Raw genomic sequence first — 23,997 nt, 5'->3', positions numbered from 1 at the left:
AAATTATCAGGCCCCACCCCAAGCCTTTCTAATGATACTCTGTGGGTGGGGTCCAGCAATGGCTTTGAAGCTAGCCCCCGGAGAGGTGCTGATGTAAGCCCAAGTTTGAGACCTACTACTCTGCTGTGATGTAAGCCCTCCCAGGGACACTCGCCTTGGTTGTTCATTTCTCTATCCCCAAGGCCTGGTATCTAGTAGGCATGCAATAAATACGTGCTGAATGCGTAATAACGGTGATAATGATAGCAGCTAGCCATTGACTGAGGACTTACTGTGTGCCAGGCTATGTTCTAAACGTTTTAAGATTAGCCACCCCGGGGATCATTTTAAAGATAGTGAAACTGAAGCTCCGAAAGGCCAAGCTGCGCCCCGGAGTCACCCAGAGGGAGAACCTATCGGGAATCCAGAGTTTGCTGGGCTCCCCAGGGACCTCCACTGGACGCCCCAGGGACCTCCACTGGGCGCAGAGGCCGCGTGCGTCCGCGGCTCCCCCAGCTCGCCCCGCCCTGCGGCGGGGGACCCCGGTGTGTCCATGAGGGCGCCCCGCCCCCACGCCCACAGTCCGCGCGCGTCCGCGGCTCGGCGAGGGCGCCCCGCCCCGCACTCGGGCCGGCCGGGGGAGGAGCGCCGCGGCGGAGGCGGCCGAGGCCGGCCCGTGGCGAAAGTGCGGCTGCGGAAGCGCGGGGAGGCGGACGGCGGCTGAGGAGGAAGCTCGGGGAGGCAGTGGGAGCTGCGGGGCCCGAGGAGCCAGGAGGACGCCATGGGCCGCCTGCACTGCATGCAGGACCCGGTGCCCGAGGCTGTGGGTGGCGACATGCAGCAGCTGAACCAGCTGGGCGCGCAGGTGGGCCCGGTGGTCAGGTGCTGGGTACTGGGGGACTGCGGGGCAGGGCCCGAGGTGGTGCCGGGAGGGCTGAGGCGGAGCCTGGGAGTAAGGCCGAGGGCCGCCCGGAGAGACCAGAACGAACAACATTCGGGGTGCGTTATGGCTTTAGGAGGATTCTGGGAGGAGCTGAGAGGAATTGGGGTCTGAAATGAGTTTGGGGAGGCAAGGGGTGTCGGGAGGCCTAAGGGCAAGCTGAGGGGTCTTAGAGGCGTTTGGTGGACCCAGAGGTGGGACTGGGGGACTTCTGGGAACGAGCAGAGTTTGAGGGGTCCCAGAAGAGAAACTGAGGGGCGTCTTGATGACCCTCAAGTGAGTTTGGGGAACTGAAGTAAAAGGGCATTGGAAGCCTAAGTTTGGGGGTTCAAAGAGGACGCTGGTGATGACATTCTCTTCTCGCCTTCCCAGTTAAGGGAAATACCTGGTAGTCCCCAAAGAAAGAAACCATATATTCCCTACACTGTGCAGGGCCCGGCCTTGATTTTGCGATTATACATAAACCGCTTCCCAGTTAAGGGAAATGGATACCTGATAGTCCCCAAAGAAAGAAACCATATATTCCCTACACTGTGTAAGGCCCGGCCTTGATGGTAGTGAAGCTGGCAAAGCCGGTTTGTTCCTTCGCAGGCCACTGGTGCTAGCCAGTCAACCTTGGAGGCTTCCTGCTCCTGCGCTGGTTGGGATGCCTCTTTCATGCCACCAAGACAGCCAAAATAAATAGCTTAAAGTGACACTTCTCAGCACCACTGCAAAGGTGCATTTCTGTTGCTGATTGTAACTTCCCAAGAGAGTGTGGCTTTTTCTTTCATCTCAGATCTCCCACAACTTAACTGTTTTCTCATAAAGTAATGGTGACAGTACTTATAATGCCAGTCAGGTTTTCAGGCTGCTGTGTCCAGTAGAAATAAATTGCAAATCACATGTCTAACTTTACATTTTCCTAGCAGCCACATTTAAAAATCAAAACAAAAGAAGTTAATATTTTTTCTTTAATCCACTATGTCAAAATATTATTTCAATTTATAATTCATATAAAAATATCATTGGGATATTTTACTTTTGGTACTAAGTTCTGATTCTGGTATGCATTTTACATTTATAGCATATCTCAAATTAGCCCTTTTCAAGTGCTAAGTGGTTACAAGTAGCTAGCTAGTGGCCACTATACTGGACAGCACAGTTCTAAGTGCTTTTATGTGTGTTAACTCTTTGAGCCCTTGTGACCACCCTACAAGGTCGGTATTGTTATCCTCATTTTGCGGGTGAGGATACTGAATTACAGAGTGGTTAAATAAAAATAACTATCATTTATTGAGCATGTACCATGTGTCAGGCACTATTTTAAGTGCTTTATGTATAACCGCTAAATGTTAGGCGTTATTTATTCCCATTTTACAGGTAAGAAAAATGATTGAGAGAAATAAGTAGACCTGTTTAAAGTCAGACAGCCCAGAATTAGTGGAGCCAGGAATTCAAGACCGGATGTCTGACTTCATTCATATCCTGCGGAATTAAACACACTAGAACGGAGCTTTGTAGATGATCTCCCGAACCAGGTAGCTTAGTTTTTACTTAGTTTTTACTTGTGTCAGCATTTTCTGGAAGACTTCCATTTAGGGAATAAGGAAGACTACTGTAAAAATCTTTAAACATACACCAAAACTAATATAATATTGTGTGCTTACTATAATTTAAAAAAAGAAGCTTTAAACTACTGGATTGTAGGTTAATCCTTAAGGTTACCTCCAACTTGGAAGTCATAGAAAATATAAACCACTTCCTTTAAGGTCAGAGCTTGACTCATTTTCTAACTTGAAACATAGTCTAAACCTCTACCTTTGTTTTTAATACAGAAAGCTTTTTCCTGGTAAGCAACTTACCAGAATCCTTTGGGCTATTTTCTCCCCTATTGCTGTGTGATCAAACTTCTCTTGGTACCCACTATTAGCTGAATTTATTTTGAGATCTGAGGCCTAGGCCCCAATGAGAAAAAAAGAATCATTGTATTAACATAGGCATCACCATTTATTGCTCATTCAGTGGATATTTATCTGAATGCCAACTATACACCAACTAGCCACCGAACCCAGTGATGTTTACAAAGACTAATGGACATGGCCTGTTGTGCTGGGGAAGTTGTGACTCACTAGGGCAGGTCAGAAAATGGATATGAAATACAGTACTAAGTGTATCTGAATGTGCTCTCTGATGTCCTAGGTCATGTGGAACCTTGGAAATGGGTGGATTTATAAAATAATCACTTTTAGAATGATTATGAGAAGAAATTCAGAAAAATGTAAAGAAAAACATGGCCTACACTTAGCTATAAATGAAAGCAACATACACACGTTAGACAATTCAAACAGTATTCAAAGGTATAAAATTAAAACTCTTTTCTCTTGTCCCCAGAAATCATTTTAATAGTTTCTTGTGTATCTATAGGAAAAAAAGTCTGTATCTGCCATCATACTTAGATATCTCATAAAAAAATTTTTGTACATAAAAGGGATTGCATGACATTCCTTGAAATGGATCTACCATAATTTATTTAACCAGTCTCCTATTAATAGACACTTATATTGCTTTCAGTTTTTTTTTGTTTTTGTGAACAATGCTGTCAGCTAACTGCTTTGTGTAAATGTGTCTGAGTTTATTTTTTTGAACATGTCTGAAGGGTATACTTGCAGTGAAATTACTAGGTCAAGGGGTATGATCATTTAAAAATTAGATGCAGATTGCTAAATTGCCCTCCAGAAATGTTGCCCTAGTCTATCCTCTCATCAGCAGTGAGCATTTCTGTTTTTTTCTACTTCCACCAGCACTCCTGTCATCAGACTTTTATTTTTAAAGATCCGATAAATGAAAAAACAACCAAAAAAACCTGGTATCTCCTTGTTTTACTGATTTGCATTTCTCTAGAATGTGACCTTGAGCATCTTTTCATGTTTACTGGTAAGAATAGTTAAGATTTTGATTTTTCAAATAGAGGCTGGTGAGCTTTCCAGGGGGAGACATCTGTGCTGGTACAAAGGCAAAGAATGGGAGAAAGTGTTCAGGGAAGATTTATTCAATTGAAACTGTTTCCTTATAATAATTAAGTTGCTGTGACCATACAAAGCCATACAAGGAACCTTCTCTGCTAAAACTTGTTCCTGTTCCTGTTCCTTATCAAGATTGAAAATTCTAAGTGCCCCCAGGTGAGGTTCCAAAAGGGAGCTTCAGAAGAATCTGGGTAGGTCCCTTTTTTGTTGGGAGTGTCTGGTATCTTGGCCTGGGCTTTGAAGGAGTAGGAGGGTTTGGAGTGGAGATAGGGATGTGGGTGTGTAGCAGCCTAAGGACCAGATTAGCTTCGGGCCCCTCTAAAGAGGCGAGGTGGGGGATGAGACCTCACAAGGAGTGTTAGGCTGAATGTTAGGCTGGGGCCTGGAAATGGAAAAGCAGTTGGAAAGCTCCTCAGCCGTCCTATTTTTTAGAAGGTGCTGGGTGGCATAGGAAATGCAGTTGGCCAAAGATTTGACAGTTCCACCGATTTCCAGCAAAATAATATAATAATAATAATAATAATGTTATTATTATTAATGAAAAACTAACAAATAGTTTGAAGATACATTCTCAAGCCAGTCCTGAATGTTCTTGTTTTTACTCTATAGAATCAACAGTTAGGTAAGGTTAATACCCGCTATCATAAATACTGCAGAAAGGCCACCCCTGGATCAGCCTTGGTTAAAATGTTTCCTGGGAATATTAAAGTTTTGAGAAAGCAGACACTTCTATGCCATTGGCTGGTAGGAGTGTAAATCTGTACAACTTCTTTATAAGTCAGTTTGTCAACATTTTTTCAGAATTCAAAATGCATATATCCTTTGACCTAGGATGCATTTTAAGAATTTATCTTATAGACATATGTCACAAAGAAATATATGGGAAGATATTCATTGCAGGATTGTTTATAGCAACACCAACAAAACACACACACACACTAATGGCCATCTCCAGGAAGCTAAATTATGCTAACTATATAATAGAATGTCATGCAGTTGTGAAAAGAGCTGGGTAGACTTATATCTGCTCACTTGAGTTTAAAAAGGCAAGGTGCAGAGAGTGGGTTCAGTATAAAATAATGGGAAAGCAAGAGAGGTGTTAGCAATAACTGGGGAGTGGGACTGAGGTAGGGGCAGGGGAAAAGAGACATTTTATAATCTTTTATGCTAGTTGGATCTTTTCAAAACCTTGCACATATTTTTTATATGTTCGAAGACTAATTTTAAAACAATACATTTTTGAATAAAATAATACAGAGCCGTGCCAGGAGTTTGTGTGGAGTTTAGTGGGACATAGCAAAAGGGGCAGGTGCATTTGGCAATCATGTCACATGTACAACTTTGGAGACTTTGAGCTAAAGTATCTGCATGTAATCTTTTTTTAATGTATTGCTTCAGGAAGGTGGATCAAATGGTATAGTGACTAATTATGGCCATGATAATTGCTAACATTTGCCTCTAGCCTAGAGGCTTTGCGTATGCTACCTTTAGTATATTCTGGATGCTATGTATTATTACTTTTGTTTTCCCTATGGGGACTAAGACACAGAGAGGCTAAATGACTTCTCCAAGGTCACTTGAGTTGTCAGTAGCAAAAACACCGATTCACATCTAGGTCTTTTAAACTCTTGCGTCTTAACTTTCCCCACTGTGCCCCACACTGTCCATTGGGAGGAAACAAGGGAAAGTAATGTCTCAATCTGCTTGGGCCACCATAACAAAACACCATAGACTAGGTGGCTTTAACAACAGAAATTTATTTCTCACAGTTCTGGAGGCTGGTAAATCCAAGATCAAGGTGCCAACAGATTTAGTTCCTGGTGAGACCTCTCTTCCTGGCTTGCAGATAGCTGCTTTCTCATGCATCCTCACACGACATGTGTCTCACACAGAGAGAGCTCTGTTGTCTCTTCCTCTTCCAAGAGCATCAGCCATTTGGGATTAGGGTCCCACCTTTGACCTCATTTAACCCTTGTTACCTCCTCATAGGCTCTGTCTCCAAATACAGTAATAAATTCAACACTGGAATTTTGGGGGACACAAACATCCAGTCCTTTACAATACCAATAAAGAGAAGATTTACATGTACAAAAGAATAAGAGGCTGTTCTAAGACAATATATAATAAAGTGTTAAACATTACCATTTTATTATATATTAAATATTGTAATAAAACAATAAAGTATATACACACATGTTTATTATGGGTGAAAAAAAACAAAATATGGACAGACAAAACAGAAGAAATTAAAAATCACCCAAAATCTCACCACACAAAAGTAGCTGCTTTTAAAAAGCTAGGTAGAGAAAAAGTTTATATGGTATGTTACCATTTACGTGTGGGGGTGGGAGAAATTACATATTTGGATTGGCTTATGTTTGAATGATACGTGGAAGTATAAACAAAAGAAGTAACTGCTATTAATATTCCAGTGTTCCAGTGAATTTCCCTTTCAGGCCGTGTATGTATTTCCTCGTGTATATTTGGACTCTTGAGATGTATGTGTGCACATGTGTATCTCCCAAGTATCCAAATAAAATATACAAGTTTTTCAGACAATATAGTGACATAGATATATTGACACTGGTGGTGGGTATTGTGACTATTTTTAACTTTAAGATGATCGAAACAAGTATCAACACTGGTGTTTTTTTTTTTTTTTTTTTCCTCTCTTAAGGGTCTATAGTTGGATGGGATGTGGGAACACTGACCAGGAATAGGATTTTACTGATGTTCTGTGTTCTATTCACAGCAGTTCTCAGCCCTGACAGAAGTGCTTTTTCACTTCCTAACTGAGCCAAAAGAGGTAAAGTATTTTATGATAAGTAGAGTTCCTGAGTGTGGGTCTGTAGTCCTGAGATGCTTAGAAAGTGAAGGCCTGGTTTGTGCTGTTCTCTCTCTGCAGGTAGAAAGATTCCTGGCTCAGCTCTCTGAATTTGCCACCACCAATCAGATCAGCCTTGGCCCCCTCAGAAGCATCGTAAAAAGCCTCCTTCTGGTTCCAAATGGTGAGTAGCCTCTCTCAGCAGCTGAGGTCAGAGACATTACTTGAACATTCCTTCAGTCCACAGAGTCGACAAGCGTGCTCTGGGCACTGAGCCAGAGCATTCAGTAGTGAACCAGACATGGGCGGGTCTCAGTCTAGGTAGGGAACCAGGTAAACAGATAACCCTGGTGTGGTATAATAGAGGTACAGTTCAAAGTACAGCCTGCATCCTGGCTTCAGTCCCCAAACTGCTATCTGGTCCTCTACGCAATAAGCACAGAAATTGAGAGTAAGCGTTTAGAAATTTTTGTAGCAATTTGACAAAGTCTCTTGAATCTAATCATTTTTTAATTGGGGCTTGTATTTTTTTTTAATGTGGTAAAATATATATAACATAAACTTTTTTTAACCATTTGGGGCTGGTATTTTATCTGTGTTTTTTCATTTCTTATTTCTAGGAATTAATTTTCATTGTATTTTAGAAAAATATTGGAATGGATTGAAAATTAAAAAGATAGGTAGGTCTTTTGCCACAGACATTCCAGAAGCAGAGTGCTTAGAGTAGTCAGGAAATTTCTAGCCGGCGGTGGGGGAGGTGATCACAAAGGTTTAGCTGTCCATCACAGCACTATTTATGATATATGATAGAGAAAAATCAGAAACAGTCAAATTACGCTGCAGCTGGTGATTGGTCTAAGGAGCTATTGTCCATTTTTTCTGGGGAACATCCTGGCGGTCAAGAATTCACAGTTCTGAGTTAGATGGACCTCGTTGTGAGTCCCAGTCTGTCACTTGATAAGTAGTTTGACTTTGGCAAGGTACCCATCTCCCCCAACCACTAGCAACAGTCCCTCCTTAACATGTTTACCCCATCTAAGCTTGTGGGCGGGGGGGGCTTTTGAAGATTAATTAAATAATGTAAATAAAATGCCTAGCACAGTACACCTCAGTAAAAAGTTGCTCCTTTTTTTTTTTCAAACTATGTTGTAATTTAAAAAAATGCTATTGAGAAAATGTAATGATTTGGAAAACCTTTCACAATATACTGTTTAATAAAAATAGTAGTTTACAAAGCTTTCTACCACAGTCCTATTTTTGTAAAAAAAAGAAAGAAAAGGAAGGAAGGAGGGAGGGAAGGAGGGAGGGAGGGAGGGAGGGAAGGAAGGAAGGAAGGAAGGAAGGAAGGAAGGAAGGAAGGAAGGAAGGAAGGAAAGAAGGAAGGAAAGAAGGAAAGAAAAAGAGAAAGACTTAACTGTGGCTATATCTGTGTAGTAGAACTGCAGGTTGTTTTAATTGTTTATTTTTGGCTATGTATTATCTAAAAAGTTGCTAGAATTAACTTGGCAATTTAATTAAAAGTTAATTTTATTTAAAGAGGAGCAACATTTGAGCCCAGTCTTAAAGAACAAATACATGCTGACTAGGCCGAGTGGAGATAAAACAGCATCGCTGGTTTGTACATTTTAAAAATCAGTAATAAGCCGATTTTCCCAAGATTTCAGCCCATCAGTTCACTGAAAGTTGGGGTACTGTCAGGTACCTTCGCATACCCTAGTTCAGATCCTCTCCTTGCCCAGTCTTCTCCTCCAGAGGTTCTGGGAGTTTGAATCATCCCCGAGGTTTCCAGCTGTGAAATTTATGATCCTGTTTGTGTGATTCTTGTATTCTTTGCCCTCATGGCAGGTTAAAGGCATGTGAACCACAGGGCTGGATGGCAACTTGTAGTCTTTTTAACACAGGAGTAAATTTTCATTGCGAACTTAGAACACTGTAGAGCTCTATAGGGTCGAAAGTGAAAATTCCCTTTTACTGTCATCCCACTCTTGTCTCGAGATAATCACAGTAATTTTGGCGTATGTCCTTTTATGTTTTTACGAATACCGACAGACATACACATATACATTCATGTAGTTTTGTTTTTCACAGGTGTTAGTAAACCATAGAATTGCTCTGCAGCTGGCATTTTTTCATACCTAGTACATCATGGAGCTCTCTGCACATCAACTTCATTCTTCTGTTGGCTGTAGTGTATCTTGGACTGAAAGTATCTTTTAGTTAATCCATTTCCTATTGCTGGCCATTTTAGTCGTTCTGACTTTTCATTCTTAGAAACAGTGCTGCACTTGTGACAGCATGGATCGACCTAAAGGGAATTATGTGAAGTGAAATAAGTCAGACAGAGAAAGAATCTCCTAATCTCACTTATATGTGGAATCTAAAGAACAAAGTAAACAAAACAGAAACAGACTCCTAAAAGAAAACGATGTTTGCCAGATGGGAAGGAGGGGTGGGGAGTTCTGGATGAAAAAGATGAAGGGATTAAGAAGTACAAATTGGTAGTTATAGATTATTCATGGGGATGTTAAAAAAAGAAAAAACAAAAACAAAAAACCTGCTACAGTGAACATCCTTAGCACATTGGTGTACTCACTGTATGTGAGCATTCTGTAGGGAAGGTGCTCCGAGTACAGAACCAGCAGTCTTTATTCTCATTGTCTAGACTACACCTGTGGGAATGGGTTTGCCTGCAGGTAGAGATCCATCTTCGCAACAGCTGTCATGGACACTGATTTTCAGGAGACCTCTGTCTGGCGTCCCTGCCTCCATTCTTTCTTATCTTTCTCATCTCTGCTCCCCACCCCAGTCCATCCTGTCAGTCTGCCTCGAGTTCTTCCCAGCCCCTGAGCCGCAGCCCCTGTGCCGCCTCTTTCAGAAAGCCTTCCTAAACCACTTGAGTCCACAGTGAGATACGGTATTTCTTTCCTCTCACCCACTGAGATACGGTATTTTTATCTGCCACTCAATTTGAACCATAATCATTTACTTTTCTATTGTTCATACTGCTTTGTACGTGTCTATCTCATGGCTCTGACAGATAGCTAGTTTCTTGAAGTCATGTGCTACATTCCGAAGCTACAGTTACAAGAAAACTAATGGCGTAGAGCGGGTGCTTAGTACATGTTGGGTGAGGTGGACTGAATTTGCGAGATCCTGTGCGTCTCCCAGGGGATGTTGGATGTATATTTATCAAGCAGAATTGATTATCACTGTTTATAGAAGATTGTTTTCTATAGATGCAGAGAATACTGAGAACTTATACTATACCAATCCAGACATGGACTTTGCAGGTTCACTGGATTTGACTGTTGGTCACGATACCTAATGTAGTTATTTGACCTTGGACAAATCAGCCTCTTGAAGCCTCAGTTTCTTATCTGAATAATGGACTAATAAGAGCAGTTTATGGTGGTGGCATAGGAATAATTGAGTATATATGTAATGCACTTAATACAGTACTTGCTAAACTTGAGCTTTATATATCGATAGTTCAGTTAGTTTCAGCCCCATACCTCAATATCGAATTATGAGATAAAACTTTCTTTCAGCTAATGGAGAGGATCTGAATTCACCTCTTGACTATGTAATGCCCCAAAGCTTTTCAAGCTTTTCAAGTTCTAGAATTGAAGTCTCAGATTTGCTGTTCTTCTCAGTTAGCTCTCAATAGTTCGTTTATTTCACTCTTCTTTTTGTCCTCGTGCAATCTGACAGTTTTCCTACAGAGTTTTCCTGCTTGAATTCTCCATTTCTTCCAGAGCGTCTCCTCACATCTGACATTGTAGTTTGTAAGTCTCTTGACTGCTTCCTCATCCCTTGGCCTTTGTGTGTCATTTTTTTCCCCAGGCCCAGAGGCTGCCATCCCAGAGCAAGTTTGTTGGCTCTCCATGCCTTGTTGTGGCGGTAACATCTCCACCTCTCTTCTCTCATTCAGGTTCTACTTTGCCCTTCTACAGTGCAACTTGGAACCTGCCACTTCTCTCAACAATTTACTTTGTATAATGAAGTCTGTAGTCCTTAATTTGGCTTTCAGGGTCTTTTCCAATCTAATCTGAAATGTAAGACCTTCATTCTCTTCCACTCCCCTCATCCCGGTCCTGCCTTTGCAGTAAGACCTCATTGTAGAAGCATAGCTTATTAGCACTGAAGGGGCCTCAAGAACCCTCCAGATCAGTCTTCCCCAAATTGGTGTCTTCATTCAGAAAAGACTTCAGTGGTCAGACAGGTCTGAAATACTCTCTTCCCACCTCTCCAGCCTTGGAACCTTGGAGATTCACATACATTAACATATCTTTGTCTCTGAAAAATCCTACAGTAAAGAAACCTGCTTAACCAGTATCTGAAACAGTTAATCATGGAACTTTTTTTTTTTTTTTTTTTTGGCAGAGGGAGGGTCAGGTAAAAGCTATGGAAAGCACTGATCTAGTCTAAACTTTGTCTTGCAGATAAAGAAGCAGACCCCTAACAGAAGGGGAGTAACTTGCTTTAGATCTTACAGTGGAAAAGCCTGAGCTAGAACCTCCCTTGATTGGCCGAAAGCCTAGTGGATTTCTTATGGTATTCTTTTACTATTTAGTATGTAATTCTTAAAAACACTTGACTTCAACAATTATCAACCCGTGGCCAAATTGTTTCTTCTGTACCCCACCCACTTCTCCTCTCTGCTCTCCAAATTGCATTATTTTAAAACAAATCTAAATCTCTCAGACATCATATCATAATGAATGAATTCCTGAATACTTACTTAAGTATCTCTAAAAGATAAAGGAATTCTTCAAACCCTTATCAAATCGTAATGCCATTATCATATCTAAAATTAAAATATGCAGCCAGTGTTCAGATTTTCCCGTTATCTCACACATTTTGTTTATAGTTGACCCTTATATTGCATTTGATTACTGGGTGGTCCTTGTATGCTTACTTGTCACTATGGCTAATTAACAGCTCTGAAACCTTGAGCCAAATTACTTAACCTCTCTAAGAATTATTATTTTTTTTTTTTAGGGAGAAAGCAGAGCTTATGCTAAGTAGCTCATACATTGTTACAAGAATGGAGAAAGATAATAAATATAAAGTGCTCAATAAATGGTAGCTGTACCACTGCTGATATTATGATTGTCATTATCATTACGAGTTGTTTCCGGGACAAGATTACAGATAACTTGGCTATAGGGCCACTTGTTAGGCCTGTTTTTATTTTAATAACTTAGCAAGATGTCTGTCTGTGTGGGTGCTCACTAACTAATGCTTTTTTTAAAAGTGATAATTCCCCTTCCCCACTCCCAAAAGAGTTCTTTCTGGCTGCGCAAAAAAAAAAACAGCATTGGACAGTAGTTACAAATGGTATTTAATCAGCTGTAGAACTACGTTACCCAAGATTTCCAGGCTTACTCCTTTTTATTACTTTTCTCTATGGCACTTTTCACCTTATAATACTCCACATGGTTTACTTATTTTTTACATTATTGTTTCGGTCTGTCTCCTCCCAATAGAATATAAACCTCATGAGGGCAGAGGTTGTTGCCCGTTGGGTTCATCAATGTTTCCCAGCACAGTGCTGGCACATAGCGGGTGCACAGTAAATCCACGCACAGTGACCATGACCTGTGTTCCCCATTGAGCCTCGCAGGGGTAAATTCAACTGGTCAACCACCAGGGTAGGAATCACTGAATGAATGTAGGCTACCATCCTCTCCCATCTTCCTCCTGCAGGAGTTTTCACCAAGGCTTAGTTCTATTCCTTGGTTTTCCTTTATTACACTGAATAAGTTTACGTGGATTTGGGGCTAGAACAATGTTTGCTTATTTTCTTCCTATTTCCTGACAAAACTGAAGTGCTCACTCCTACATATACTTGTGTTTTCCCCCATACTCTTTACGAAGGGTTTGCCTTCATAAACTATCCCAGATAGTTGTCTGTCTGTGTTTAAAGAAGAACATTCTCAAATTTCACCTAGTGATGTTCTGGCAATGCCAGCTATGGAGTTCACGCAGTTTTATGTTTGGTATAGGGTCTGGGCTGCAGGACTGTCTTGTGCTTAAGACAAAGGAATCACCAAAGGAGAAAGCTGAAAAGGAAGTTAAGAGCTATAGTCAATACTGTATTATAAATTTCAAAATTGCTAAGAGACTAAATGTTAAATGTTCTCATCACAAAAAAGAAAGGATAATTATGGGATGTGATAGAGGTGTTAGCTAATGTTATGGTAATCGTATTGCAGTATATAAATGTATCAAATCAACACCTTAAACTTAATGTTATGTGTCAACTGTATCTCTATTAAAAAAAAATGAATGGATGGAAGGAAGGAATTAAGGGCCTGAGGCCTAGCATGACGCAAATAAACTTAAGTATGGCTCCTTCCTGCCTAAGGTAATGGCAGGATGGAGAGCTTGCCCTTTGGTCCCTGCGGTTGGGAGCCTTTGTTGTCAGTCACTGTCCAGGCATTCATTGCCTGGTATTGCTTCACTGGAACAACATCTCAGAATGACCTGATGTAGAAAGAGCTTGGGTTTAGGGATCCCTTGGCCTATAAGCTACTTGTCTCTGCTACTTGCCAGCTGTTGTGGCCCTGGGCAATTTATTTAAATTGCTTTTTTTTTTTGTAAATAACATTTTTTTAATAATAGAAAAGCACGAGAAAGGAAACAAAATGGCTCACAATTTTACCACCTTCACATAAAAAAAAAGAAAAAAACCTACATGCAGCTAGAAAATTTTTAAATAACAGAAAGGAAGAGAAGTCCCACCCAATCCCTTTTCCCAAAGATGTCTACTCTTAAGTTTTTGTGGATATGTTCAGAAGAAATGTGTCTTACATCTGCTTACTTAGCTGTTGGATAAGGATATAATTAAAGCTGTAAATAAGAATGTATACAGTATACCCTCTTTATTATGTACAAGGAATCATACTGTGCTGATTTTTTACCTTTCCTTTTCTTCGTTTAATTACATTTTGCACATCAAGAGCTACCTCATTCTTTTTAAAGCCTGCATGGTATTCCCTTGTATGGATTCTTTAAGCATGTTTTCATTGAGTGTCAACCAACAAACAGTGCCAGACTCTTTTCTAGGAGCTTGGGCCACAGTGGTACTCAAAAGAGATCAAATCCTTCCTCTCATGGAACTGATATTCTTGTGGGAAAATTGACAATAAACATATAACATAAAATTGTGTGGTTATAAATGCAATACGAAAAAGTACAGCAGTGTGTGGGTACAAGCGAAGAGCAGCAGCACTTGAAATAGAGTGGTCAGGGAGCCTTTTGGAGGTAAGATTCAAGGGGAGGTGAAGGAAGTGTTGGAATGAGCCCTGTGCCTATTTAAGAGTGTCCTCAGCAGGCAGAACTGCAAGGGCAAATGCCTGAAGGTAGGAACTTGCAGAGGATATTATAGGAAAAGCTGAATAAGCAAGGGAGAGAACTTAGGAGTTCTAGAGGAGACCAGATCGTGCAGGGCATTGTAAGAGCTTCAGATTTTACTGTAAGCGCAACCAGAACTATTAGAGGATTTTGAACAGAGAGACATGGTGTGACTTAAGTTTTAACAAAATCGCCGTGATATCTAGGCTGCTGTGTGGATGCACCGAAAGCAGCCTGCCTTCCCGACTTTTTATCTCTACTACCGACATTACTAAAGAGCTTCCCACGTGTATCTCAGTGTACTTTGGGGGTCGTATCTGTTGGGCAAATTCTTAACAGTGCAATTGTTGACTGTGTGCCTCTTCCAGATTTTCTCCCTGCAAAGCTTAATCTTTAGTTTCCTGGTAAATTAAAGGTTTCAATAATAATACCCACTTCAGGGTGCTTTGGGATCATCAAGCAAAGTGTCGGGTTTGAGCTGGATATACACGAAGGAGTGTATGTATGTGTGATAGTTGTGAGTTAATTGGATTGGCTAGGAAGTGGCCCCTTTTTTGGAGGGCCTTTATGGCCAAGGTTTCCTGGGGTCTTGTCTTTTTTTATTTCCCTGTGGCTTCCTTGCTCCGTCTGATTTTGGAGATAAAAGATTTCCTCCCTTTGTTTACTTAGTTTATTTTGCAGGGGATAACAGCCTTTAAGATTGTTTTTCTGGAGTGATGTGGGGGTAGGGACTCAGGTTTAGGGTATAACTTCAGGGCCCTCCCTGGAGTTGGTGATGGATGTCTTCTTATTGTTTAATTAGTCATCATCTAGAAGACTAAGAAGTGGAAAAATTTTTAAGTGGTTGCCAAATTGTGACTCTAGGTTGTAGCCTGCAGGTTAAACATTGAGAAGACCAGATTTCTGGCAATGCTTTGTTTTCAGGAATTGGAGCTTGCAGGCAGAACAAAGCAGCTCCCATAGGGGTATATGTTCCAGGGCTTCTGAGGGGAAGGTTCTGTGGCCTCCTTGGACGTGACCTGTGAAGTGTAGAGGCCAAACTGTTTAGTCCATCTGGGTGTACCTCCTGAAAGCTGATTTTCTAGGGCAGCACTGTCCACTAGAACTTTCTATGTAGATGGAAATGGGCTATAATCTACACCGTCCGGAACCATCACCACTCAGCACATGTGCTATTGAGCACTCGAAATAGCAAGTGCAACTGAGGAACAGAATTTTAAATTTTATTTAATTTTGATTAATTTAAATAACCACACGTTTAGTGGTTATGTATTACACAATGCGGTTTTAGACTGTTGCCCCTGAGCCCAGCCTGACATTGAGCTTCCCCGACTTTGCTCCAGGAATCTGTGGCCTTATCAGATAGATCAGTTGCCCCCATCCCCAAGTTCACAGAGTTTTTTCTTTTGTCTCTAAGGGCTTCCATAATTTGAGGAGGGGCGGTTACACACTTGCATTGTACAATAAACAAAACAGGCTGTCTTGTTCTCCACTTGTCTCAGGAGTGCTTTTCCCTCCAGCTGGATTGAGATCTTCCTGGAGCTGAGTCTTTGCATAATTCTTTTGTCATCTACATCCTATAGGTTGTGCTTATTAAATATTTACTGTCAACTGAGTAATCGATTTGCTCGTTTCAACTGATTTTTTCCCGTTTCTCAGGTGCCTTAAAGAAGAGTCTCACAGCCGAGCAGGTCCAGGCTGATTTCATAACTCTGGGTAGGTCATCACCAAGGTTGCTCAGGGTGACAGGCCTTGTGGCTCTATTATATTAATGTCTCCTTATATTCTCTTACAGGTCTTAGTGAAGAGAAAGCCACTTACTTTTCCGAAAAGGTATCATGATTCCTCTTAATCAAGGTTAATTAAGATTGCTTGCTTTTATTTCACAAAAAGAAACAAATGGGATTTGCCAACTAAGGAAAAACCATCAATCATTTTATATCATTTCCACAGCTTAATATTTTTCATTTGGTTTCATGCAAATGACATATATCCAGCTTTTAAATAGCACTATTTAGTGTGTCTCTAATTTTTGTGCATTTTTTAGTGTATCCCTCTGATTTGACTGAATATGAATGTCATGCAGTTGTTCCAACCTAGATTAAGTCTTGGACTGAAAAGAAACATGTCTTCTTCCTTTCTATATGCCCCCATCCCCCAGATCTGTGCATATAGACCCAACCCTTGATTCTACATTCTTCCTACTTTATAAATAACTAAACATGGCTGTGTTGGGGGCAGAACAAAGAGGGGGGATTTTTCCCATCGTTATGACTTTGGCTTTTTGCTTTTGTTGCAGTGGAAGCAGAATGCCCCTACCCTTGCTCGATGGGCCATAGGTCAAACTCTGATGATTAACCAGCTTATAGATATGGAGTGGAAATTTGGAGGTAACTAGTTAAAGCCAGTCTCGGGTCCTTTGGGTGATGTAGGGTTGGGTTGCAGAGGCTTTTAGATAACTTCAATGGGAAGAGGTGTCCTTGGTCCTCAAAGACCATTGGGGCCAGCAGCTGCTTCTCTATATTGCCATCCACATTCAGCAGCTGTCGCTATCCACAGCTCTTGATAAGTCAACTTCCTGAAAAGCACATTTTGCTGTCCTCATACTCACCCGCACATGGCTACTGCTGCACAACCTGCAAGACTGGGGTCTTTAGAGTAGGTCCTCAACCAGCCACTTACTAGTTTTCTCTTTTGTGTCATAGTGACATCTGGAAGCAGCGAACTGGAAAAAGTGGGAAGTATTTTTTTACAGGTAAGTCTTCTGACCTTCGAAAATGGGTAGATTTTTGACTTGATTAAAAGTTATTAAATCTACACTGGGTTTCTTTAAATATCCATTTAAATGGATGTTCCACTGTAGTGCCTTAGATAGCTCAGAGCAATGTAGTCAGCCAAAGACATGGTCACTAATATGCTTGCTTTCAGATTGATAAGATCCAGGTAGTCTTAAAAGTTTGATTGTTCCTGTAATCTTGGGTATTGTTAGAAGTTTTGGTGGTGGACAGTCAAGACTGCTTCTGTATAACTCTCAAGTCAGAAACAATGCTTTGATATGTAAGTGAAAGTTCAGGTTTCAAGAATTTCTTTGCCCCAGTAGTTCTCCTTTTAATTTAAAGTTTTTTTTTTTTTTTCCCCCATCAGTTAAAGTTGGTGGTTAAGAAAGGAAATCAAATTGAAAATTTGTATATAGGTGAGTCCAGATACCCATTTGAACCTTTCTACTTCTGCTGCTTCTTTGTTCTACTTTTTCTACTTCTGTGTTCTCTTCACTCAGTGGGCTCACACATCATTCCTTCCAGAAAAAAAAGTCAGTACTGAGCTGTGTTACAACCACTGCCTTTCCTCTCGTAAAAGATAGTGCAAGGATCATTAATAAGCCATCGGCAGGTTGGCGACCCCACAGTTGAAGAGCCTTTCTGAAAAAGGGAAGATGTGGGGGTAGGGGTGGGGGTGGTAGACAGATGGCAAAGATTGAAGAGCAAGAAGCTCTTGCTCTAGAAGTCACATTGAACATCCTGAGTAATGGCCTTTCGTCTCTGTGCAGTGGAGTTAGGTCGTTTTAAACACCTCTCCTTTTTTATGGACCAGAGAGCTTTCCTCTGTTCAAGGCTCTCAGGTGTTTCTTTTTGTTTGTTTGGTTGGTTTTTTGTTTTTGTTTTTGTTTTTTTAATCAGTTACCCATCAAGAGCTGCCTGGATGTACTAAGTCGAAAAAGAAAAAAAAAACTCTGGGTAGAAACTAATTTTCTTGGATGATTCTTTGGAATTGGAAACATTTACCTAAAGCTGAATTTTCTCCCCCCCAGAATTAACCTTGCCTCAGTTCTACAGCTTCCTGCATGAGATGGAGCGAGTCAGAACCAGCATGGAGTGTTTGAGCTGATTTCTGCCCCCCTGCACCTCCAAATCACCCCCTTGCCTGCCTCTTCCTTTTCCTTGGGTGACTGCTCTGAGAGGCACCTCACTCCGGCCTGTGGGGCATTGATTTGGCCCTGCTTGCTTCTTGGGAGCCAGGTGCAAAGGTTTCTGAAAAACAACAGGATTAAGTACTTAAAGAGCCCTACACAATTACCTTGTAAACTCTTTGTTAAGGGAACCTCCACCACCTATCTCCCAGGACACTTGTTAGATATTCAAACAGGCTATTGCATCTCAGATTCAGGGAAGGAAATAAGTTGAGTCACCTCCTCATCAAAGTTCCAGAGTAAACAAATGGTGCCATCGTGCAATATACACCCCGATCACCCTCCCCCACAAAAAACAAGGGCTTGTTTATGGCGGAGGAAGAGGCAGACTATGAATGACACACATGGGGAGCTCACAAGGAGATTTCTGCTCTCTATGGTTGTGGTGGTGGTGCATTGCTAATCAGTTTTTAATGGGGCATCTGTATAAATACATGCTTGGTCTACTCTGAAAAGAACTGAGGCAAAACTCTATTTCCAGTTTTGCCCTGTTATGTTGTAATGAGGCAGGCCTTTTGAGGCCGTTTTAGCTTGTTTGGGTTCAAGCTGACCACCTCTGTTGGTTAGATGATGAATTAAAAAGTTCTGAAGAAAAGGTCTACATCCAGTTGTCTTTATATATGGATTAAAGAGTCATCTGCCTTGCAAAGAGCTAGTGCTTTGATCTTAAAAAGTTATCTTCCTGGTTTTCCTGAAGGCACCGAGTCTTCAGTGAAATTAGCTATTATCTGAAGTTGGAATTTGTAAGAGCAGTTCAGGGGAAACTCAGGTTAAAAACATGAAAAGCGGAACATATCAGTGCTTTGTATTCAAATGACCTTAACCCCCACCTAGCACGGGACTTCTCTTCCTCCTACCTCTCCCTTCCTGCTTAGAAATTTTTTAAATTTTTAAATAGATAATATGTACCCATGATTCAAAAGATACAGTGTAAAATAATTCCTTCTTACTCCCATTTCCCAGTTACCTAGTTCTCTTCCCCAGAGGCAACCATGGTTACTAGTTTATTCTGTGTTCTTCTGGAGATATTTCATGCTTTTGCATAGAGTTTGACTTTTTCCCCCCATACAAATAGTAGTATACTGCACACACAGCATCCTGCACTTTGCTTTTTTCCACTTGGAGGTCATTTCATATCAGAAGAGAAAGAGCAGCCTCATTCTTTGTACCAAATGTACGATGTTTTCAAATGGATGATTTATTTAACCATTTTTCTATTGATGAGTGTTTAGGTCGTTTCCATTCTTTTATAAGCAATGCTGAAACTGAATGTTTTTGTATCTATGTCATTTTGCATGTATGGAACTACATTTTTAAGGTAACTATATGAATGTGGAATTGCTGGGTCAAAGAATATGTTCATTTATCAAAGAGCATTAAAAGGAATAAAGCAAAAAGCCCCTCTGTGCTCTTTCCCAGTTACGCAGTTCCCCTACTGCCCTCCTCCAACAGGTGACCCCTGCTGATAGTTTCTTAGGTACCTTTCCAGAGGGTTTTTACCCCACATATAAACAGTAGGAATTAAAATTTGTACTCTTTTTTTGTTGTTTACACAGATGATTATACACTATACACAACTACTTTTAATATATCTTGGAGATCTTTCCATATCAGTACACAGAGTCTGTATCTCTTTCTGTGGTGGTAGCATATTCTGATATGTGGATGGGTCATAACCAGCATTTGCAGTTTTGGTAAATAGTGCCGGTATTAGGTTCTCCAGAGAACCAACAGTGTGTGTGCACACACACATGTACGTGGAGAGAGAGATTCATTTTAAAGGATTAGTTCACATGATTATGGAGGCTCGTTAAGTCCGAAATTTGCAGGAGAGGCTGGCTAGAGACCCGGGAGGAGTTGCAGATACAGTCCAAAGTCAGTCTGCTGGGGGAAACGGGGGAATTAGTCTTTGTTCTACTAAGACCTTCAACTGATTAGATGAGGTCAACCCACATTATGGAAGGGAATCTGCTTTATTCCGATTTAAAAGTCCATCATTTTAAATGTTAATCTCATCCAAAAAACACTTTTATAAAAATATCCAGAATAATATTTGACCAATATCTGGGTATAGTGGCCCACCGGAGTTAATACACAAAGTTAATCATCACAGTGCCAAACCAACTTTTATAGAGATTGTTCCAATTTATGCAAGTTTACTGTTCACAATACCAAAAAAGAGCAAATTGTTGCCTTTGGACAGCATCCAAGACTGTCCACGAGGTTTCCAAGAACCTCACGTGCTTGAGACCATTAGACCATTAGAATCCAGTGTAAAAAAAAAAAATCACAATGTCAGAACAGGAAGCCACCTAAATACAATCTAGTTAAGTCCACTCACATTACAGATGGGGAGATGGAGGCCTAGAAAAATGAAACTGGTCAGTGGCCAGTGGTCTGTGCTGCCCTGTGAGCCATGGGGTCCCAAGAGACCTGAAGGGGATTCAGCCCAGCAAACCATCATCCAGTGCTGGTCCCAGCCAGGGGTCTCTGTGCAAGTTGGACCCAGCTAGCCACTGGATAGATTCTGACCAAGGAGCTCCTTGCACTGCCCAATTCATGCCTGCCCGCCCCACCTGGATCACAACAATGGCTTCCTGATGCCACCCCACCCCCCGCCCCCACCACCAATCACCTCACAGCTCCTACAATCCAGCTGTTTCCTGCATGAGCATTCTTATGGGCAAGTCTCATGTCAGCCAACAGATCCAAACACAGCTCTGCAGAGTGCCCAGGGTAAAGTTCAAACTTAGCACACCAAGCCCCACATCCTGGCTCTCATACATTTTTCACCACTCCATCTCCACTGCTCCCTAGAAAGTGAGCATCTAGTCTACCAGACTGCTGGTGCCATGAGGCCATCTGCTTCTTCTTTTCTTGGGACTACAACACTTCCCCACACTTCAAGATGTAAGGTCCAGAACACTTCTAAGGGCCTACCTGACTCCTTCATTCCTCTGCTGCAGGAGCCAGGAGTACAGGCTCTGTAGTCAAACCACTCAGGTTCCAGTTCTGGTCCCCATGCTTACCAACTGTATGGCCTCAGGCAAGACTCTAACCTCAGATTTCCCCTTTGTGAACTGGGTATAGTTCTTGCCTCACAGGGTTATTGGGCACATTACTTAGCACAATACCTATTCAACCAAGGGTGAGCTCTTCTTTATCAAACTTGTATAATCGTTTCCAGGATTCTCCTCCCTGCTAGCCTGTGGGCTTCTTGATAAGAGACTTATTTTTCAGCTCAGTAACCCCAACACTTGGTATCAGTCAGTTCCACTGCCCCCTCACACCTGGTAATAGACCCTATTGCTAGTTGAAATGAGGCTGTGGTAGATCCTCCATGGCAGGACTGTTAACAAACTTGCCTGGCTTTAGAAGAAGAAATCTTGGGAAGTTGGTTTGATTGTTTGTTGGTCGGTTTTAACATAGATCATAGATAAGTCTTTAGTGTAAGGCAGCCAGGCTGGGCACCCATCCTCCAAGGGCTACCTTTAAGAGTAATGGAACACTTGCTCCCAGATTCACAGACATTCTTGGAGCGCCTCCTATGGGCAGGGCTTCCCTGAGCCCTGTGGGAGTAGGGCAATAAACTATGTACACAGATAATCAACAGTTTGTCTTTTCAAGACCCTGTTTCTATCAAAAGGAGATTGTATCCTCACTCTCATTTGCTATAGTTCAGATCCTATTGTGAATTCCAGGAACTATTCCAGCCCCTTTGTTGCATTGGAATGTTGTCACAAATATAATCTACTGAATAAGAAGCCTTGATCAGAGCCCGCCCGCCCATAAACTGTTAGGGATTTTGCAGCATTGCTGGGGGATTCGAGCAGGTTTTCTTACTGTTAGCATTTCCTCTTTGCATCGGCTCACTCTCAATAAATAGTTCCTATTCTGCTTAGAAATCTGCTGTCTGTTAGCCTAGTCTTTGGCTGCAGGTTATTTATATTTTATTTACTTTTGGAGGATAGTGTTCCTTAAGATGGCAATGGTCAGGCCAAGAGAAGATCAACCAGAAATACCTGTATTCTTTCCCTGGAGGAAAAAAGACTCTCCTGGTTGGGATTGGAGGAAGATGTTCACTGTTCAGTTCTGACACTGTTGTTTCTTTTTACTCTAGTGATATTTTTGTTAAGAAAAAAAAAAAAAAAGCAGGTGATGACAAGGAAAATTCCCAAATAGTCCAAGTGGTCAGCTGCTTCCCAGTGGGACTAGCTAGCTGCCTCACACACAGCATTCACTGCAGTGTAGAAATGGACTTTTCAGAAGAGAGATAACCCAATGACAGATATTTTCCTGAGCGTATTTGGTCTTTTCTGGACTGTATTTTTTTTTTTTTACATGTGTCATATTTCACAAAGACATTTCAGAATTTCTGCTAAAAGTGCTACGGATAATGTCTGATGGATAATACCTTGTATTTGGACAGCAGTGTGCTTTTTTTTTTTTGAGGGGAGTCAAGTTTATTAAGGCATAATTTATAATCGGTGAAATTCACTCTTTTTAAAAGTACAGTTCGATGAGTTATGATAAATGTCAACGACCATGTAACCACCACCACAATCAAGTTATAAAATATATCCATCACCCCAAAAAGTTCCCTCACGAGTCTTTATAGTCCGCCCTCTCTCCTCACCCCCAGTCCTGGCAACCACTGACCCGATTCCTGTCTCCACAGTTTACCTTTTCCAGAATGTTGTGTAAACGGAATCATTCAGTATATAGTCTTTTGTGCCTCACTTCCTCTACTGAGCATGATGCTTTCCAGATTCATGTTATCGACATGTCAGTAGTTTTTTTTCCTTTTTAAGCCTGGCCTGTATTCCATAGTGTGGATACATCCCGGTTGTGTGTTTGTTGTTTGTTTTTGTTTTTTATATCTTTACTGGTGACCGATGGACAGGGTTATTTCCTGCTTTGGTAATTATGAATAAAGAACATCACTAAAGTTTCCAGCATTCATTTCTTCACATACATCATCTTGTTTTGAAACTCAGGACACCCTGAGAATTGGGTGTTGTTGCACCAGTGTCTGAGAAAAAGGATACACCACGGGTTACACTTGCATGAGGACACATGGCAGTTATTGTGTCCTAGAAAGGGTTTTGTTTGTTTGTTACTGAGATATAATCCACATTTCATAAAATTTCAATTAGAAAGGTCTTAACGGAACCTATGTAACTTAGAAAGTATCACAAAATCAAACCCCCACTGAAACACTTCCAAGAATATTTTATTTTTTACCCTGTGTTAAAGCAGGAGGAATCTTAAAATATCATCTCTTGATTCAAATGGGATTTATAATGTGTAAACCTATGATTAATAAAATGTACTAGTCCAAAATAAACTAAAATTTATATTAGCAAATAATTGAAAACAGTCTTGTATCGGGCAATAAGGGAATTAGTTATATATATATATATTATGGTATAGGTATCTAACGGAATAGCATGCAGCCATTGAAACTAATATTGAAGAAGATGGTAATAGAAAGGATCATGGTCATGATGTAAAAGCAAAAAAAAACAGGTTACAAGATAGTAAGATTAAAGTGAATCTACTCTTGTAAAAAATGTTTACAGAGAAATAAACTAAGTGGATAAAGTGGATATAAAAGAAATTGTTATCAGAGGTTATTTCTCAGCCATGGAATTACATATTTTTAATTTTTTCTTTTGCTTATCTGTAGCGTCCAAATTTTTCAATATAAGCATAAATTAATGTGCTCTATTTATAGTGATAACATGTGAAAGGTGCACAATAAAACATTCAAACAGAACTGAAAAAAGATAAAAAGTCAAAACAAGTCCTTTCCCTCCCCACCCACCCCCCGCCATATTGCTAAGAACATCTTTTTGTAAAAAACATTTTCCAGCCAAAACAACTGAACTTCCTCCACACCAACTTCCTGAATTATTTCTAG

General features: G+C 40.9%; 1 protein-coding gene across 2 annotated transcripts; it reads left to right on the top strand.

Annotated features, from left to right (window-relative positions):
* Positions 1-567: 567 nt before the first annotated feature.
* Positions 568-23,022, top strand: COMMD7 (COMM domain containing 7). 2 transcript variants are annotated; one of them, XM_011378261.2, is made up of 9 exons: positions 568-844; positions 6,680-6,730; positions 6,830-6,932; positions 15,767-15,823; positions 15,903-15,940; positions 16,407-16,497; positions 16,813-16,862; positions 17,252-17,300; positions 17,916-18,669. In XM_011378261.2, the coding sequence occupies exons 1-9, from the start codon at positions 761-763 to the stop codon at positions 17,990-17,992; spliced, it is 600 nt and encodes a 199-aa protein (XP_011376563.1). In that variant the 5' UTR covers positions 568-760; the 3' UTR covers positions 17,993-18,669. The 2 variants fall into 2 exon arrangements, with proteins under 2 accessions (XP_011376563.1, XP_011376562.1); XM_011378260.2 differs by having other exon boundaries at positions 705-844; positions 6,677-6,730; positions 17,916-23,022.
* Positions 23,023-23,997: the final 975 nt, after the last annotated feature.

The sequence above is a fragment of the Pteropus vampyrus genome, unplaced genomic scaffold (genome assembly GCF_000151845.1).
Source record: "Pteropus vampyrus isolate Shadow unplaced genomic scaffold, Pvam_2.0 Scaffold336, whole genome shotgun sequence".
NCBI classification, from domain to species: Eukaryota; Metazoa; Chordata; class Mammalia; order Chiroptera; family Pteropodidae; genus Pteropus; species Pteropus vampyrus.
This window is presented reverse-complemented; position numbering and strand designations above follow the sequence as displayed.

Bases quoted from the DNA above. Each gene is read 5' to 3' on its own strand.
- COMMD7 (XM_011378260.2), top strand. From the start codon at position 761: ATGGGCCGCCTGCACTGCATGCAGGACCCGGTGCCCGAGGCTGTGGGT. The intron at 845-6,676 runs GTGGGCCCGGTG...TTCTATTCACAG, and splicing joins TGAACCAGCTGGGCGCGCAG to CAGTTCTCAGCCCTGACAGA. The intron at 16,498-16,812 runs GTAACTAGTTAA...TTTGTGTCATAG, and splicing joins TATGGAGTGGAAATTTGGAG to TGACATCTGGAAGCAGCGAA.